The sequence below is a fragment of the Haliotis asinina genome, chromosome 11, assembly GCF_037392515.1.
Source record: "Haliotis asinina isolate JCU_RB_2024 chromosome 11, JCU_Hal_asi_v2, whole genome shotgun sequence".
In the NCBI taxonomy this organism is placed as follows: domain Eukaryota; kingdom Metazoa; phylum Mollusca; class Gastropoda; order Lepetellida; family Haliotidae; genus Haliotis; species Haliotis asinina.
In genome coordinates, this window is record NC_090290.1 from 22,760,736 (window position 1) to 22,781,671 (window position 20,936).

The 20,936-nt window shown below is 42.6% G+C and overlaps 3 protein-coding genes across 3 annotated transcripts in view; 1 reads left to right on the forward strand and 2 right to left on the reverse strand.

Annotated features, from left to right (window-relative positions):
- The window catches only part of LOC137256533 (RISC-loading complex subunit tarbp2-like), a 582,560-nt gene that overhangs the window by 149,065 nt on the left and 412,559 nt on the right, over positions 1 to 20,936 (forward strand). The window lies entirely within an intron of this gene.
- Positions 499 to 7,374, reverse strand: LOC137255999 (tubulin alpha-3 chain-like). Its single transcript, XM_067793637.1, has 3 exons — positions 7,220 to 7,374; positions 3,731 to 3,953; positions 499 to 2,056 (listed from the first exon to the last, which is right to left on the reverse strand). The coding sequence occupies exons 1-3, from the start codon at positions 7,220 to 7,222 to the stop codon at positions 927 to 929; spliced, it is 1,356 nt and encodes a 451-aa protein (XP_067649738.1). The 5' UTR covers positions 7,223 to 7,374; the 3' UTR covers positions 499 to 926.
- Positions 13,730 to 20,936, reverse strand: part of LOC137255667 (integrin beta-PS-like) — a 44,795-nt gene continuing 37,588 nt past the window's right edge. The window contains exons 19-23 of the mRNA XM_067793146.1: positions 20,814 to 20,906; positions 19,993 to 20,122; positions 19,110 to 19,229; positions 18,210 to 18,376; positions 13,730 to 17,656 (exon numbers count right to left, since the gene is read on the reverse strand). Of these exons, the coding sequence (XP_067649247.1) occupies positions 17,561 to 17,656; positions 18,210 to 18,376; positions 19,110 to 19,229; positions 19,993 to 20,122; positions 20,814 to 20,906 (606 nt within the window). The 3' untranslated portion in view covers positions 13,730 to 17,560. The remainder of the gene's footprint in view (positions 17,657 to 18,209; positions 18,377 to 19,109; positions 19,230 to 19,992; positions 20,123 to 20,813; positions 20,907 to 20,936) is intronic.

A 20,936-nucleotide genomic window follows, 5' to 3' on the forward strand; every position in this document is an offset into this window, starting at 1 on the left:
GTAGAGCGTGGTAATGATGTTATGATGTTTGTAGTGAACCTACACCATCTGTAGAATGATCCAGCATTGCAACCTCGTGGCTCCAAAAATGTGGTCAATGGGCACTGAAGTTGATTCGAATATTGCATTAAGTATTACTCTACCCGACAGAACCTCCTGTGACCTCCCCCTCCACTCTTCCCCCCCCCCCCTCCACCCCCTCTCTCTCCACACACACCTACAACCCAGACAAAACACAAAAAGTAAAACACAACCAAACCAAAACCAATTAAACATAAAAAAACCCAAACCAAACAACAAACCATAAACATAATGGAAACAAAAACAAACCCCAAACCACAACAATAATAAATTACCCTAAACAGTAAACCCAGTGGGCACCAAAACCAAAAACAAATAACGCAAACCCAACAAAAAAACGTAACAACACAAACACACCAAATCCAACAGAAGCGAAACATTACAGGACAGACACCAACAAAGACAGATACATGTGTCGTTGTTTGCTCTATATTTTATTTTCTATTGTTAATTTGTAGCACTGAGCAGTAAATGTAAAATGTAAATGTGGTGGAACATATTAATCGACACATTATGGTGAACAGGTTATAGCGCTCCATGTAAAATATATCAACAACAAAGACACCAGAGATTCTATGGGTCATTGCATAGATATCTTTAGTACTTAAAATGCCCTGTAATAGTTTGTGTTAAAGGAAAACAACAACAAGATATAGCAATAGATATATGACATCTTTCTTTTGATGCGTGTACGACTTGTATACCGGATGTCTGGATTCACTAGCAAACATGGTTTTGAAATTATTAAAATTGGGCGAGGTTGTGATGCAGTTTCAGTGAATGGAACGCTAACAAGGACCCAACAAAGTTCAGTTTGGCACAGCAGAAATGCTAAAACAGGTCTTCTAATATTCCTCCTCTCCTTCCTCCTCCTCTGCTTCAACAGAGTCGACTCCAACCTCCTCGTAGTCCTTCTCCAGAGCAGCCAAGTCCTCACGGGCCTCGGAGAATTCTCCCTCCTCCATACCCTCACCCACGTACCAGTGGACGAAGGCTCGCTTGGCGTACATCAGGTCGAACTTGTGGTCAAGACGAGCCCAAGCCTCGGCGATGGCGGTGGTGTTACTCAACATACAGACGGCTCTCTGGACTTTGGCCAAATCACCTCCTGGTACAGCTGTTGGAGGTTGGTAATTTATGCCGACCTTGAACCCCGTGGGACACCAGTCGACGAACTGGATGGACCTCTTAGTCTTGATGGTGGCGATGGCAGCGTTGACGTCCTTGGGAACAACGTCTCCACGGAAGAGCAAACAGCAAGCCATGTACTTGCCGTGACGGGGGTCGCATTTGACCATCTGGTTTGCAGGTTCGAAACAGGAATTAGTAATCTCAGCTACAGAGAGTTGCTCATGGTAGGCCTTTTCAGCTGACACGACCGGTGCGTATGTCACCAATGGGAAGTGGATGCGGGGGTAAGGGACAAGGTTAGTCTGAAATTCAGTGAGATCCACGTTCAAGGCGCCATCGAACCTGAGCGATGCTGTTATGGAACTGACGACTTGGCCGATAAGACGGTTGAGGTTTGTGTACGTGGGGCGTTCAATGTCGAGGTTACGTCTGCAGATGTCGTAGATGGCTTCGTTGTCGACCATGAAGGCGCAGTCGGAGTGTTCCAGGGTGGTGTGGGTGGTCAAGATGGCGTTGTAGGGCTCCACCACAGCGGTAGAGACCTGCGGGGCGGGGTAGATAGAGAACTCCAGCTTGGATTTCTTGCCGTAGTCGACGCTGAGACGTTCCATCAACAGAGACGTGAAGCCTGAGCCGGTGCCGCCACCAAAGCTGTGGAAGATGAGGAAACCCTGGAGTCCAGTGCATTGGTCAGCCAACTTTCTGATGCGGTCAAGGACGAGGTCGACGATCTCCTTGCCGATGGTGTAGTGGCCACGGGCGTAGTTGTTGGCGGCGTCCTCCTTGCCGGTGATCAGCTGCTCAGGGTGGAACAGCTGTCTGTAGATTCCTTGTCGGATCTCATCTGAGGAGACAACCACAGGAGTTTTACTACAAAGCTCTTTTCATGCATATTGCCAGTTATCGCACTGATAAGTTTCTGTCAAATTCACAGAAATTATGAATCTTTAAAATAAGTACAGTCACCTTCATCTTTCTGCAAGTTATTCCTCAAGAAACTGTTGTACAACATAAAACCTATCACAATATATAGTCACTATCGAATATTCTCTGCACTATTTCTCGTCGCCTACAAGAATCGCATAATTTGTCATCTGTTTATCTTTGTACCTATATGCCAACCTGTGACTACACTTGTACACACAGCTAAAACGACTCCCCCATAAGCCTCTCTGACATTTGTCCTGTTTATTGAGGACCCGTGAAGGTCCTGATGTAGAATAGGCCTTCAGCAACCCATGCTTGCTATAAAAGGTGACTGTGCTTGTCGTAAGAGGCTACTAACGGGATCGGGTGGTCAGGCTCGCTGACATGGTTGATACATGTCATCGGTTCCCAGTTGCGCAGATCGATGCTCATGTTCTTGATCACTGGATTGTCTGGTCCAGACTCGATTATGTACAGACCGCCGCCATGTAGCTGGGATATTGCTGAGTGCGGTGTAAAACTAAACTCACTCACCTGTTTATTGAGAATCCGTTTTAGCTAGAATATACAACTAACAATAAACTCGTTGCGCTCGTCAGTATTAATACCACTCGTTGTGGCTTAATATGATCCAAAATATACCCTATATTGCTATAATTTGATTGTACGTCTCACACAATTAAACACTGGTTACAACGTTTAAATGATGAGATACATTATCCATCATCAATCTGGGTTTTCAAGCTGACGCTGGCAGGATATGTCAGCCCTTGCATTTACTGGCCAAATAAATACCACCCCCTACTCACATCGGCTATCTCCCATTAGTTAGCCAGTTGTTAGACAGTGGAATAGGGTAGATATAAAATAATTCCAGAAACACCTTGATCATGTATCAATATAGTTGAGTTATACAGTGTCGAAAATGTCACATTTCAAATAGGGACTCAACAAATACTTTTATATTATACAGTGAATTAAATTAAATGCACCTACAAATACATTTAAATGGCACCAAGAACATTACCCAGAGTCACACTCTCAAATTGAGTGAATGATTGTCAACATAATTTTAAGGGGCATAGTCTGGGCTGGAGGGATATACATTGGTCTGGTCCAGGATAGTTTTAAACTGGTCTAGCCTGTAGTTTACCCCGTGGCATAATCCGGTGCGGGGTTATTCTGGGCTGCGACACCGGGCCAAAAATGCATATCACCCATATCAGCTTTTGTCAAAGAATCTACATAAGCCACAATGTCCGGCTACTAAATTGGTACGGAATGAATACACACAAACGCTCAACACTTCAATAGACGGAGCCTAGTTACGTCCCTTGAGATGGTGTATATGATAAAGGGGTTATGATATGACAGTTTTCCTTTCGCCAGTCATATCAGTCCGAGACTACCTTATCAACCCTCTTAATACTGACCCGATGAGGGGTATATCAACTCACTACACATACAGTGCTATGGAATCCTAGACATTATACTGTAAATGAAAACGCGACAATGTCCTTTCTTGTATGAAGCATTTTCATACCACATGACTGTCGTGTTTTTGGTTTTCGTTTTCTTTCTGCTGCCTCACCTACAACTGTGGGTTCAAGGTCGACGAAGACGGCCCTGGGGACATGTTTCCCTGCTCCAGTCTCACTGAAGAAGGTGTTGAAGGAGTCGTCCGCACACCCTGCAGCTTTGTCCGACGGCATGACCCCGTCTGGATGAATGCCATGTTCCAAACAGTACAGTTCCCAGCATGCATTGCCGATCTGGACACCAGCTTGGCCCACGTGGATAGAGATACACTCGCGCTGAAATCATGAAGCAGCGCCATCATCATCATCATCATCATCATCATCATCATCATCATCCAGTGCCAATCTAGCGGAAACTATCCGAATACTCCATGTGACTTTTCAAATGTCAGGGAGATATTAGATCATGGTATGTTATATATAATACATTGGCATGAGTCACTCAATTCTTGAGGCGAAGATAACCTGACTGCAACTACACATGGGAATGGTCGATAATACGAACTGTTCATCATTTCGCCTGCTTGTGCTGCTGGCGACTGCGCTCTGACACATCGACAAGCCTCACGTTCTGCCTCAATCAATTTCGTATGTTTGTAAACATCCTAACTTAGCCATAACTATATTATGCTTCTGCCATAGTGTAGTTGCAGTTTACCTCCTTAATTACTGTTGTCATATCTTCCCTAGTCCGTTACTGTTGTCATATCTTCCCTAGGTCGTTACTGTTGTCATATCATCACTCTGTCATTTTTGTTGTCATATCTTCCCTCTGCCATTACTGTTGTCGGGGTTCGATTCCCCACATTGGAACAGTATGTGAAGCCCATTTCTGGTGTTCCATGCTTTAATTTTTTTATAATGCTGGCGTATTGCTAAAGGCTGCGTAAAACTAAACTCACTCACACTCACTACTTGTTGTCATACCTTTCACCTGTTATTACTCTTGTCATATCCTATCTATGTTATTACCGTCATGTTATTCCTCTGACTATTATGCACTTATATTCTGCCTACGTCTAACATGTACTTATAATCTACCCTTGTCTGCATGTAGTACGTATTCGTCAATTATGTATCTATATTCCACCTCTTTCTATAATGTAGTTATATTCTACCTCTGTCTATTATGTAGTTATATTCAACATCTGTTCATAGCGTAGTTATATTCTATTTCTGCCTATTATGACGTTATGGACTACCTCAGTCTGTAATGTAGTTATATTCTACCTCTGTCTATGATATATAAGTTGCCTTCTACATCTGCAAATAATGTTGTTATGTTCTACTTATGTCTGTTATATAGGTATATTTTACCCCTGACAGATATTCAATATATTACACAGGTGTTTGTTGAAGATGAATTGATATTTACTTGGCATGTGTTTGATAGAGGTGTACGTAAGATGTTATTGTACAGCTGACACATATCAAATTTATTACGCACGTGTTTATTGAATATTTATTGCGTCACATCTTCATGTGTCTGAAGGGGTGTGTAAGATGTTAATTATGGACAACTGGCTCATATCAAATGGATTACACAGATGTTTATTGAATATTTGTTGTGTCTGATCATCATGTGTCTGACGGGGTGTGTAAGATATTATTTATACAGTGGAAGCTGTCTAAACCGGCACTCAAATAGGGACTGAAGAAATAATCCGGTTTAGACTACATGCCGGATTGTAGAGGTGATGATAAATGTATAAGCCATAGATGGGATTTCATGCTGGTGATGGCAACTTGCCAGATTGGACGGATGCCGGTTTTCACAGCTTCCACTGTACTTGACATTATTTACACTTAGCACATATCAAATGCATTACACAGGTGTTTATTGAATATTTATTGCATCACATCTTCATGTGTCTGTAAAATGTTATTAATATACACGTGACACATATCAAATGTATGACACAGGTGTTTATTGAATATTTATTGCATCACATCTTCATGTGTCTGTAAGATGTTATTAATGTCCACTTGGCACATATCAAATGTATGACACAGGTGTTTATTGAATACTTATTGCGTCACATCTTCATGTGTCTGTAAAATGTTGTTTGATGTACACTTGACACATATCAAATGTATGACACAGGTGTTTTTTCTTAATATTTATTTCGTCACATCTTCATGTGTCTGTAAGATGTTATTAATGTCCACCTGACACATATCAAATGTACTACTCAAATGTTCTTTAATATTTATTGCGTGACATCTTCATGTGTCTGTAAAATGTTATTAATGTACACTTGGCACATATCAAATGTACTACAGAAGTGTTTATTGAATATTTATTGCGTCACATCTTCATGTGTCTGTAAGATGTTACTGTTGTATACTTGACACATATCAAATGTACTACACAAGTGTTTTTTAAAATATTTATTGCGTCACATCTTTATGTGTCTGTAAAATGTTATTAATGTACACTTGGCACATATCAAATGTACTACACAGGTGTTTAGTGAATATTTATTGCGTGACATCTTCATGTGTCTGAAGGAGTGTGTAAGATGTTATTAATGTACACTGGACACATATCAAATGTATTACACAGGTGTTTAATGAACATTTATTGCGTGACACATTGACGTGTCTGAAGGAGTGTGTAAGATGTTATTAATGTACACTGGACACATATCAAATGTATTATACAGGTGTTTAGTGAATATTTATTGCGTGACACATTGACGTGTCTGAAGGAGTGTGTAAGATGTTATTAATGTACACTGGACACATATCAAATGTATTACACAGGTGTTTAGTGAATATTTATTGCGTGACATCTTGACGTGTCTGAAGGAGTGTGTAAGATGTTATTAATGTACACTGGACACATATCAAATGTACTACACAGGTGTTTATTGAATATTTATTGCGTGACATCTTGACGTGTCTGAAGGAGTGTGTAAGATGTTATTAATGTACACTGGACACATATCAAATGTACTACACAGGTGTTTAGTGAATATTTATTGCGTGACATCTTGACGTGTCTGAAGGAGTGTGTAAGATGTTATTAATGTAATCTTTACACATATCAATTGTATTTAACACGTGTTCATAGAATATGTATTGCATCATATAGGCAACTCGTGTCTGGAGGAGTGTGTATAGGGTGGGAGTATGGTTAAAGACTTTACCAGGCTAGGGGTTAAAGTGTTGAGACACGTAGAGGACAATGTTATGATAAGCTAGACCGATAACCTTGAAAGATTAAATACACGCAGTTCACAAACGGCACGTCAGTATGCATCTATCAGTGGAAGGACTTGTCCATTCAAACATCAGAGCCCCCGAGACAACACCACCCTCCAAATCTATCTGATAAGGATTTAACACCAACCAGTTTCTTTCATCCAGTTCCAAGGTGATATAAATCAACCAATTATTTCTGTCGGAGGCATCTAATGGCGGAGGTAGCTTTTGTTACTGGTGATATCACGGCGGAACCTTGCTGCAGTTCCACCAAACAGGGGGAACTTCCCAAAATATTTACATGGTAAATTCTAACACAACGCAATGGAACTTACCATCGTGAAGGAACTGCAGTGATATATATCGGCAACACCTGAGATTCTAACTCACACAGACGGAATGGGAGTCTGAAGTGAGCGAATGGTACCGAGAACTTGGTGTCGGTGTATTTATACCCACACCGGACAGGCGATGTGCCCCACTCGCAGGCATTGGTTGTCTCCATGGAAACCAAATCAATTCCTGTTCGTCATAATGCCGTGGAATTCCGCTATTTTGGCTGCAGTGTGGTTGCAGCGTGGCAGTACATAACGAGTAGACACGTGTTGACGTAGATGTAGGCGGGCTCTAGTGCATTGGTACACAGTAACTGCGAAGTCACTTTCGGTGCATTTCGGAGAGGGACGGTTATACAGCCGTGTGGTTAAAGCGCTCGCTCGTCTTGTCAGGGTCGGGTTCGATTCTGTACATGTATGTGAAATTGCAAGTATTTTACGTGGTGACATTTCTGAATTATCGCTAAAGGTGACGTTAATGGTGATATTTCTGGAATATCGCGTAAGGTGATGTGTAAAGCCAGAGCATGCAGTGAGAATTGTTTTTCGACGCTTTTAGCAACATTCCAGCAATATCACCAGAAATGGGCTTTACACAATGAACCCACGTGGGAAATCGAACCCGTGTCTTCAGCATGACGAGCGGGCGTGTTAACCATTTAGCTACCCTACCGCACCGCCCTAGCATGGAAATCGTCTCCAACAGAGGAATCTGGTTGCATATTACCTTTTACGTGTCACATGGCCATCCCCAGCTTATTCTCCAAGTCATAAAATATTCACAAAACATTGTGCTTTTCCCTAAACTTTAGATGCAAATCCAACTGAATCACTCTGAAAACTGATACGTTCTATTTTAAAAGTAACGTCATTTTGCTCTACAGATCTTTATGAAAGTGGAATACATGTATGCTGTAATAATAATGATTGTGAATTTTTAATACGTCGTTTCTATATACAAAGCAAATACTCAAAGCGTTAACACAAAATCCGATTATTAGTATCCCGGATAACCCAAGCTGCCTGTGAGGCGAAAAAAGGTTAATAGTTACATGATTGATCCCACCGGGTACCCATTTTCTGCTGGATGAACAAACTCACTTGACCATGTTGAGATATCACGTATCACATGTGCTTCGTTGTGGGCCAGGACTGAAGGTCTGGAAAGTCTCAGGAAAATCTGATGAAACGGCATCAAGATTAGCAATTTTTAGAATCTATATACATCGCGTCATATACTCATAGGGCGGTGGCGGAGGGATTTCCAGTTCTCCGAATCCTCCGTGCTAGGACTGGCATTTCCCTAGACCTAGTCCCTCTTTAATATGTTGCATATGACAGGAATCAATAAACCTACCATGGATGTAGGGAGGATTCTGTATCCTCCTCCCCGGCACGGCTGTTACATGCCATCTTTGACCTTTCCCATGTGGAAGGGTTTGTCTGGTCGATATCACGTCCATGGAAGCACGTACCGCCGGCTGCCCAACTATAACGCCGCACTTAGCAATATTCCAGCTATATGGTGGCGGTTTGTAAACAATGAAGTTTGGACCAGACAATCGGGTGACTAAAAACATCCATGCAGCAGTCATATGTCAATCAGCAAAAGTCAGCAAACGTGACCCCCTGATCCCTGTAATTCGCTTCTTAGAACAAGCAGGGGCTGCTGAAGAAAAAGTCTAGACTTAATTCTCACGGGTCGGCAATATTCCATTTTACACCCTCCTTACTAGGTATTCCCTGACAAGTGACAGACATCCTTATACCAGTTTACACCCTCCTTACTGCGTGTTCCATAACAAGTGACGGACATCCGTATACCAGTTTGCACCCTCCTTACTGCGTGTTCCCTGACAAGTGACAGACATCCTTATACTGGTTTACACCCTCCTTACTGCGTGTTCCATGACAAGTGACGGACATCCTTATACCAGTTTGCGCCCTCCTTACTGCGTGTTCCATGACAAGTGACGGACATCCTTATACCAGTTTACACCCTCCTTACTGCGTGTTCCATGACAAGTGACGGACATCCATATACCAGTTTACACCCTCCTTACTGCGTGTTCCACAACAAGTGACGGACAGCCGTATACTGGTTTACACCCTCTTCACTACGTGTTCCGTGACAAGTGACGGACATCCTTATACCAGTTTACACCCTCCTTACTGCGTGTTCCATAACAAGTGACGGACAGCCGTATACTGGTTTACACCCTCTTCACTACGTGTTCCGTGACAAGTGACGGACATCCTTATACCAGTTTACAACCTCCTTACTGCGTGTTCCACAACAAGTGACGGACAGCCGTATACTGGTTTACACCCTCTTCACTACGTGTTCCATAACAAGTGACGGACGTCCGTATACCAGTTTGCACCCTCCTTACTGCGTGTTCCATAACAAGTGACAGACATCCTTATACCAGTTTACACCCTCCTTACTGCGTGTTCCATTACAAGTGACAGACATCCTTATACCAGTTTGCACCCTCCTTACTGCGTGTTCCATAACAAGTGACAGACATCCTTATACCAGTTTGCGCCCTCCTTACTGCGTGTTCCATAACAAGTGACAGACATCCTTATACCAGTTTGCGCCCTCCTTACTGCGTGTTCCATAACAAGTGACAGACATCCTTATACCAGTTTACACCCTCCTTACTGCGTGTTCCATAACAAGTGACGGACATCCTTATACCAGTTTACACCCTCCTTACTGCGTGTTCCCTGACAAGTGACAGACATCCTTATACCAGTTTACACCCTCCTTACTGCGTGTTCCATGACAAGTGACGGACATCCTTATACCAGTTTACACCCTCCTTACTGCGTGTTCCATGACAAGTGACAGACATCCTTATACCAGTTTACACCCTCCTTACTGCGTGTTCCATAACAAGTGACAGACATCCTTATACCAGTTTACACCCTCCTTACTGCGTGTTCCATAACAAGTGACAGACATCCTTATACCAGTTTACACCCTCCTTACTGCGTGTTCCATAACAAGTGACGGACATCCTTATACCAGTTTACACCCTCCTTACTGCGTGTTCCATGACAAGTGACGGACATCCTTATACCAGTTTGCGCCCTCCTTACTGCGTGTTCCATGACAAGTGACAGACATCCTTATACCAGTTTACACCCTCCTTACTGCGTGTTCCATAACAAGTGACGGACATCCTTATACCAGTTTACACCCTCCTTACTGCGTGTTCCATAACAAGTGACGGACATCCTTATACCAGTTTACACCCTCCTTACTGCGTGTTCCATAACAAGTGACGGACATCCTTATACCAGTTTACACCCTCCTTACTGCGTGTTCCATGACAAGTGACGGACATCCTTATACCAGTTTACACCCTCCTTACTGCGTGTTCCATAACAAGTGACGGACATCCTTATACTGGTTTACACCCTCCTTACTGCGTGTTCCATAACAAGTGACGGACATCCTTATACCAGTTTACACCCTCCTTACTGCGTGTTCCGTGACAAGTGACGGACATCCTTATACCAGTTTACACCCCCCTAACTGCGTGTTCCATAACAAGTGACGGACATCCTTATACCAGTTTGCGCCCTCCTTACTGCGTGTTCCATAACAAGTGACGGACATCCTTATACCAGTTTACACCCTCCTTACTGCGTGTTCCATAACAAGTGACGGACATCCTTATACCAGTTTGCACCCTCCTAACTGCGTGTTACATGACAAGTGACGGACATCCTTATACCAGTTTACACCCTCCTTACTGCGTGTTCCATAACAAGTGACGGACATCCTTATACCAGTTTGCGCCCTCCTTACTGCGTGTTCCATAACAAGTGACGGACATCCTTATACCAGTTTACACCCTCCTTACTGCGTGTTCCATAACAAGTGACGGACGTCCGTATACGAGTTTACACCCTCCTAATTGCGTGTTACATGACAAGTGACGGACATCCTTATACCAGTTTACACCCTCTTCACTACGTGTTCCATGACAAGTGACGGACGTCCGTATACGAGTTTACACCCTCCTAACTGCGTGTTACATGACAAGTGACGGACATCCTTGTACCAGTTTACACCCTCCTTACTGCGTGTTCCATAACAAGTGACGGACATCCTTATACCAGTTTACACCCTCTTCACTACGTGTTCCATGACAAGTGACGGACATCCTTATACCAGTTTACACCCTCCTTACTGCGTGTTCCATAACAAGTGACGGACATCCTTATACCAGTTTACACCCTCTTCACTACGTGTTCCATGACAAGTGACGGACATCCTTATACCAGTTTACACCCTCTTCACTACGTGTTCCATGACAAGTGACGGACATCCTTATACCAGTTTACACCCTCCTTACTGCGTGTTCCATAACAAGTGATGGACATCCTTATACCAGTTTACACCCTCTTCACTACGTGTTCCATGACAAGTGACGGACATCCGTATACTGGTTTACACCCTCTTCACTACGTGTTCCGTGACAAGTGACGGACATCCTTATACCAGTTTACACCCTCTTCACTACGTGTTCCATGACAAGTGACGGACATCCTTATACCAGTTTACACCCTCCTTACTGCGTGTTCCATAACAGGTGACGGACATCCTTATACCAGTTTACACCCTCTTCACTACGTGTTCCATGACAAGTGACGGACATCCTTATACCAGTTTACACACTCTTCACTACGTGTTCCATAACAAGTGACGGACATCCTTATACCAGTTTACACCCTCCTTACTGCGTGTTCCATAACAAGTGACGGACATCCTTATACCAGTTTGCACCCTCCTTACTGCGTGTTCCATAACAAGTGACGGACATCCTTATACCAGTTTACACCCTCTTCACTACGTGTTCTATGACAAGTGACGGACATCCGTATACTGGTTTACACCCTCTTCACTACGTGTTCCGTGACAAGTGACGGACATCCTTATACCAGTTTGCGCCCTCCTAACTGCGTGTTACATGACAAGTGACGGACATCCTTATACCAGTTTACACCCTCCTTACTGCGTGTTCCATAACAAGTGACGGACATCCTTATACCAGTTTACACCCTCTTCACTACGTGTTCCATGACAAGTGACGGACATCCTTACACCAGTTTACACCCTCCTTACTACGTGTTCCATAACAAGTGACGGACATCCTTATACCAGTTTACACCCTCCTTACTGCGTGTTCCATAACAAGTGACGGACATCCTTATACCAGTTTACACCCTCCTTACTGCGTGTTCCATAACAAGTGACGGACATCCGTATACCAGTTTGCACCCTCCTTACTGCGTGTTCCATAACAAGTGACGGACATCCTTATACCAGTTTACACCCTCCTTACTGCGTGTTCCATGACAAGTGACGGACATCCTTATACCAGTTTGCACCCTCCTTACTGCGTGTTCCATAACAAGTGACGGACATCCTTATACCAGTTTACACCCTCCTTACTGCGTGTTCCATAACAAGTGACGGACGTCCGTATACCAGTTTACACCCTCCTTACTGCGTGTTCCATAACAAGTGACGGACATCCTTATACCAGTTTGCACCCCCCTAACTGCGTGTTCCATGACAAGTGACGGACATCCGTATACCAGTTTACACCCTCCTTACTGCGTGTTCCATGACAAGTGACGGACATCCTTATACCAGTTTACACCGTCTTCACTACGTGTTCCATGACAAGTGACGGACATCCTTATACCAGTTTACACCCTCCTTACTGCGTGTTCCATAACAAGTGACGGACGTCCGTATACCAGTTTGCACCCCCCTAACTGCGTGTTCCATGACAAGTGACGGACATCCTTATACCAGTTTGCGCCCTCCTTACTGCGTGTTCCATAACAAGTGACGGACATCCTTATACCAGTTTGCGCCCTCCTTACTGCGTGTTCCATGACAAGTGACGGACATCCGTATACCAGTTTGCGCCCTCCTTACTGCGTGTTCCATAACAAGTGACGGACATCCTTATACCAGTTTGCGCCCTCCTTACTGCGTGTTCCATAACAAGTGACGGACATCCTTATACCAGTTTACACCCTCCTTACTGCGTGTTCCATGACAAGTGACGGACATCCATATACCAGTTTACACCCTCCTTACTACGTGTTCCATGACAAGTGACGGACGTCCGTATACGAGTTTACACCCTCCTAACTGCGTGTTTCTTGACAAGTGACGGACATCCTTATACCAGTTTACACCCTCCTTACTGCGTGTTCCATAACAAGTGACGGACATCAAGCTTAGTTTTGCCCCGCACTCACCAATATTCTAGCTCTATGGCTTCGGTCTGTAAACAATTGAGTGTACAGAATGAGTGCTAATCAACGCAGCTGGAACTGCGGCAACCGAGTTAGCGATTCAGACCCGCCGATCTCGTTAGTCGCCTCTTGCGACAAGCATGGGTTACTGAAAATCAGTTCTAACCCTTCACGGGTTCTTTAATATACGCTTGTGGATAACACAAATACAACACGTTGTGTAAAAGCTGCCTTTAATGGTATAAACATATGTTCATATACATCATGTAAAACAAGTATTCATGCGTACGTATGTTGTATGGACAGGCAGCACAGACTAAGGAGTGTAAATGCAGGTAATTACTCCTCCATGATGACGTGGTATGTATAGTAACAGACAAACATTCAGCCATCTCCTGACTGGGATCCATTATTACAAACATCAGTTTCGACACACCTACAGACTACCGGATACCTACCAGCCATATTGTTTAGTGCCACGTTCACATTCTATCATAGGGGAGCACGGGTTATAAAATTCGCAAAAATCAGGAAGTATCAAAATAAAAACAAAATTAAAAATATTAAAATAGCCATTAACCAAGCGAAGAACTGAAACTTTGAGTCTACAACATACACAAAACACGTTGCTGGTGGAGTCAGTTGCGAACATTGTATTTGCGCGTGCTTTCAAAGATGGCGGAAGATATCCGGAATTCTGTAGTCATGCATAAGTTTTTATAAATGTCAGTCCACCTATTGCAAACCGTAAGAATATGTTTCGGAACTTATTTTAACCATATCTCATTCATATGACATATATTTTCTGCTGAGTACGCAGAAATCAAACACAAACTCTTCAGCAACATGGCGTGGAACTGTTGTCAGGAAAGATAGCTCGTAATATCTCGTAATAACCCACTAATATCTCGTAATAATATCCGTACAACCTTAACAATCACAAATAAAAACTGAAACTGGTTTGGGAACGGACAAAACCTGACTATGTCAATATATTGTCCAAGGCAATCAGCACAGTGAGGAGAGACACAACAACAGTCAAACTTTGAGGATGACAACTGGTTCACAAAACATTTTTTGTCACAAATATGCGTCATATGTATACTATATATAAATGAAACCTAATATTCAATATTTGCATAACAGATAAGCAACTGAAAATCAACATCAACGTTAGCAGTGCTAGTGATTGATCACACAAGGGTTGACAATGTACTTAGCAGGGAAAGTGGCTCGGATCTTATTCAAGTGTACAAAATGCTACAGGTGAATTCGGTTATAGTTCAAATCATAATTTATCCCATAACACGTTAACCCTTGGTTACCCTGGTCTCCATGTGTTAATGGATAACTTAAGGTCAGGGTTAATTTGTGACATCTTTAACACAAAATTACTCCTTGAGGCTACCACACCTACTGCGGATCTTTTCAGAAAAGATGTTTTTAAAGAAAAGAAACCATACCTGATAACCCCTGCACCACTTGTGTATCCTTCCGCGACTTGATTGGAACTTTCCGGCGTCTAACATCACTCACTCACCCAAATATATGTAAACACCAACACTATATACAAGGAGTGATATATGGTATTATGCATCCACTATATGATATTATGCTAAAACAAGCTTTAACCTATCTACTAGAGGTGTTTCTAACGAGGAATGTGGATCTGAGGGCAAGCACCTTTTACATTCACTACTACTCGTCCCTTTCCGTAACCTATTCGGCTTGTCCCGGAATAAAACGAGTGGATCACGAATGCACCTTCCGGTGAGGAATGGTAGGTCCCCGTGTGACTGACATGGGAATCCGGCAGTGCTGAACAGCTTCGTGTGGCGTGCAGTCATATCCGGCTGGACAATACTGACTTGGTTTAAATATATATTCAGATATACCGTTGTTGTGTTGGTAGTATTATATATTGGTCTGGTTATTTGTGAATCACACAAATTTATTGTGTAGCGGTGACACTTGATACAGGTGCAGTCACTGATAAGGTAGATATGATGGTAGTTGGTACAGTGAGTGGCTCAAGGTGAGCACATGACGGGCACAGTAAGTAACACAAGGTAGCTCAGGAAGTTCGCGTGACGAGTGCAGGACGTGACGTCACATATTAGCGTAACAAAAATACAAAAAGCCGCACAAGATGCCCGCGAGACAAGAACAGCAAAGGTTGCTCTTACCACAAACACCTGGCTTAAAAAACACGGACATAGAACACGACTTACAAACATAACCCCATCTGAGGCCGAATTACAAACATAATCCTGTCTGAGCCTGACTTACAAACATAACCCAATCTGAGTCCGACTTACAAACATAATCCTATCTGAGGCCGACTTACAAACATAACCCTATATGAGGTCGACTTATAAACATAACCCTATCTGGGTCGACTACAAACTCCGAACCCTGACTTACACAGATCTCACACCAACGCCCGTCCGACTTTCATAGACGCACACATTACAACGAACAAATAGCGAATCTAAACAGACACAAACACTGAACACGTCATATGCGACGAAAGAGTTACTTTGGCAAAGTGTCAGTACACTTGTGGTGTTTACACTATCTACAGTCTCCTGCTATACAAGCTGTATCACAGACACTACAGGCCCCAAGTGTAGGCTCAAACACATGCAAGTATATGCAATTCTTGATTTTCAATAACTCAATGTTCAAACTACGGTTGCTAGGTTAAATCATAACAAAAACTAGGGGAATGTTCTGAATTTTCACGATTCGGGATACATTTCGAATAGGATGTGTGTTGTGTGAGAGTCTATGGTGTGGATTGGCTGGGTAGGTTGAACGTTGTTTAACGCTGCACACAGCAATATTTCAGCTACATGGCGGCTGATTGTTAATAATCAACTCTGGAACAGACAACCCAGTGATCAGCAGCATAAGCATCGATCTACGCAAGTAGGATATGATAATAAGTGTCAACAAGTCCACGAGTCTCACGACCCGATCCTGCAAGTCGCCTCTTAAGACGAGTATGGGTTATTGAAGCTCTAATCTGGATGTTCACGGGCCGTCTGTGGAGTGAACCGATCGGGACTTTTGTGGTATGAGAATATGTTCTGTCGTTTGTTTGAAACTATACTGTGCTTTGAGAGTTTGTGTTGTTCTGGTGGGTTATGAGGGCTGCTACAGGAATTCCGGGTCAGGATATTTTCCCTGAATAGTCACCATGCTGGTCACCTGTCTCTATTGTCAGGTCATGTTCTCACTAGTACATGGTGCTTACTCGCCAATTTTCTGACCATCTGGTCGATGTTCGATGTTGGAAAACAGTGAATGGTTCTGTTGTGACACTTTGAGGGGTTTGGTTCAAGATTGCGTTGTACAAGAGGACCCCCTCCGGGCGGTGTTCACAAATGGCAGAAGCTCTCTTCTGCTGTAAATACGCAGAAATAGTTAGCTGTATGCTCTATTGTTGAGTATGTAAGTGACTCTTTTTTGTAAGGGGCTTTATTGTTTTGTATGTAAGGGCTTTGTTGTCTTGTATGTGAGGGGCTTTGTAGATTTGTTCGTAAGGGCTATGTTGACTTGTATGTAAAGGTATGTATGGTCTGTAATGGGTCTGTTTTGTGGTATGCGAGGGGTGCTATAGCATGTCGTGAACCACTGTGTGGTTATGAAGAGTTTGTGCGCTAATAAAAACGTTTTGAATGTGTCAGTCAAATGGTTCCAACCGAAACCTAGTGTGTTGGTCAGGAACATCGCAAAGTTAGACACCATTAGTCATACGAGCAACTAATCTGGGACAAATGCCTTATATAAAATAATCTTTGTGAGAAAACAACAAGTCCGTCTAGATTGTATCTCGTCCCGGACTAGCGGACAAGCGGCCATGTGCATCCCCGCACGTGTGGGGCATGATTGTCATTGAACCTCCTCCTCATCTCCCCTAGGGTGTATAGCACCTACTCCATCAGCATCAACAACTACGTCACTGCTGACGACACAACAACGTCCCCAAGTCGTGTTTGTTCTGAGATGTAAATATTTTGTTCCCTTGGCTCCAGTGATCCTTTAATTTTGTTCCAGAAGTGTTTCTTTTTCTTTGAGTGCCCTGTATGTTGGGTTCTGGAACGTTGACTTGGGGTCCCGGTAAATAGGATTACTCTCCTGCAAAGGATAGTCAGAAAACTCAAATTTATACTTCTTAAAAAACTTCATGTCCTTACTAAATTAAGACTATTCGTGTAATAACTAAATTAAGATTATTCGTATAATAACTACATTTAATTTAAGAAATAAGAGCCACTTGTATTCCGTATTACATAACGAGCCCAATTCTGTCTGTGTGTGAGTATGGTTTCACGTCGCCTTTAGTCTTGTCCCAGCAATACCAATGTGGAGGTTCGAACCTGCTCGCAATGACGAGCGAACGCTTTGACCCCTGCACTTCTTGTTCAGCTAGACATGAAATGACCATAACATGAAGGATAGCCTTTTTCTGGAGACATTGTGTGTAGTTTGAATCACAGTCCGTGAACACAATTATTTTCTGTCTGCAGTGCTAAAGCCGCGAATGAACCAAGTCTAGATTTCTTATGAAACACCATCTCAGCGAATTAGACTAAGATTATTCTGGCAAGTGTGATGTGTTCTAGGAGGGAAGGGTTAGCGTCGCTTGTTACGTGCTAATCGATTACATTCACAGAAATACGCCACTTACAGACTCCCATTTTGCTTTCTTTGACACTTTCAGGAACTCTGCGTATTCCTTGGCTTCTCTTCTCCTCTTGATGAAGAGGATGAGGAGTATGATGAGGATACCGATGATGAGGATGGCGAAAGGGATGCCCAGTGCGATGGCCATCACAGGCACCTCTTTGGGGCACTCTGGAGAAGAACAGGAGGAAATCATTGCCAACCTCCATAATACGAGGCACATGGAGCTTCGGAGCATGCTGTTGCTCCTTCAGATGAATGAACGGTAGGAAGCGGGCAGTTATATACGCACATGTCAAAACAACAAACGAGGGGAGACAACTGAGGTGAACATACTGACCAGGAAACATCCCCCAATGTCTTATATGTCGTTGTTCAGTGCATTACTCCCAGTTCATATACAAAATACTTTTGATGCCTTGTTATCCCATCTTTGCTATTGTTATCTCACTGTAATATGTACATGTATCTTGTATATAATCTGGAGTACCCACCATCTCCATGTGTTTGAAAAGGGTATAAGAAGATATACCAAACGTCGCTATTTTGAAAATAGATAAAGTTGATCATCGATAAAATTTGTGATCTCTATACCACCAACTTCTAGATTGTCACTGAAACAATCTGATCGTTGCCAGATCGCGTAACTTCAAGAGGACAACGAAAATAATAATAAACCATGTGAACCACGAATCGCATTTAACACTCAAATTAATAAATTATATTTCAGACTGATCTGTCATACTATAATTATTCTATGCAATAGAATAGGTTGGGACGGCACATACACAGAATGAAATAATCTATTCTCAGTGGATGAATATGATTAACCACCCGTCCCAACTCGACACTTTCCGTAACATGCATTCGGCCGCTCTCGGTATAGTACGTAAAGAACAACTACCTTTCTTCTCTTGAATCTTGAGTACTATCTCGTTCTGTTCGTTATATTCATAGCTGTAGAGTATGAGACACCCATCTTCAACACTAGACCGACACATCTTGATGCCGTCCTGGGGACGATCTGAAAGAAAAATTGTCGAACATGAGGTTTGCTGTCATGGTATATAAATCCCAAACATCGTATGAATTCCCGGAATGAGAGAGAGAGAGGGAGTGAGTTTAGTTTTACACCGCACTCAGCAATATTCCGTCTATATGGCGGCGGTCTGTGAACAATATAGTCTGGACCAGACAATTCAGTGATCAACAGCATGAGCATCGATCTGCGCATTTGGGAATCGATGACATGAGTCAACGAAGTCAGCGAGCCTGACCACGGGATCCGGTTAGTCGCCTCTTACGTCTGTGTGTCCTAACAACTTCAGGTCATACATCATATTATCATTAAACGATCTCAGTTAATGTGTAAAGAATCACTGGATTGCCTGGTCGATTATGTACAGACCGATGCCTTAGAGCTGGAATATGGGGCGTGAAACAAACAAACAAACAAACAAAAAACAGAACAAAGAAACCCATAAACAAAATAACGACTACGAAACAAAACCAACCAAACAAAACACAAAAACCCTCTCCAAAAACCAAAACAACACCTTCCACTTCCCCAGCCCACCCACCAAAAAGAAGAAACGAAAAAAACCCCAAAACAAAAACAAAAACAAAACACGAAAAAGGGAAAGAAGATATACGTATATATGTTATGTTATGGACGTTGTGATACACTGATTTAGTATGCATTCTGGCTACACAAGTTAAGGGAAGCTCATGCATTTAGGAGAATCGGCAGAGATAATTATCAGAGATTATTTAACAAAAGATCTCACCTTCAACTTTGCCCTGCTTTTCCCATTCCATGGTGCACTCTTTCGTGCAGCTGACCGTGTCATACTCCCCCGTGCCGAACCCCAGACACTGGGCACAGGACTTGTACTGACTACATTTAGATGGACAAGTCTGAAATACAGTAATTGGTGAATGAGATAATGACTGCAGATGGATGTGGTTGTATCCCATTTTTTGAGTGCTAAGCAACATATGTTCATTGTTTGATGTTTAGGAATATAACCCCTTAGGAACTATTTCAAATTATATGAACATATTTTTCTAATGAGTACATACAACCCAGGACACTACAATGTGAATTGTCTTATAGCACTTCAATGTAAAGGAATTTACAGCATCTCAATGTGAATAAATGTAAATCACTTCAGTGTCAGTTAGGGTACAATACCACATTGTAAATGGGTGTACAATGCTACAATATCAATACATATACAACACAACAATCAAGCTGACTAGGCCTCCCAACACTTGAAATGACTGTAAAGTAAGTAAGTAAGTAAGTAAGTAAGTAAGTAAGTAAGTAAGTAAGTAAGTAAGTAAGTAAGTAAGTAAGTAAGTAAGTAAGTAAGTAAGTAAGTAAGTAAGTAAGTAAATGTTTGATCAGCACGTACATTACCGACCTGCAAATCTGTAATCACTATAAATTAAATGACTGTACAGCACTACAACATAAATGACTGTACAGCACTACAACATAAATGACTGCAAAGAGCTACAACGTAAATGACTTTACACCACTATGACGTAAATAGATGTGCCGCACTAAAATAAATACTCGACAACACTATGACGTAAATATTACCGGGCAATCCGAGCATGTAGGGCCGATGTAGTTGGTTCCCTGTCGACACTCACATTTGCCGCATATACACTCGCCTTCACCGTTACAGATTTCCTGAAACCAGAGGTAGTGGATAAGTGCAAA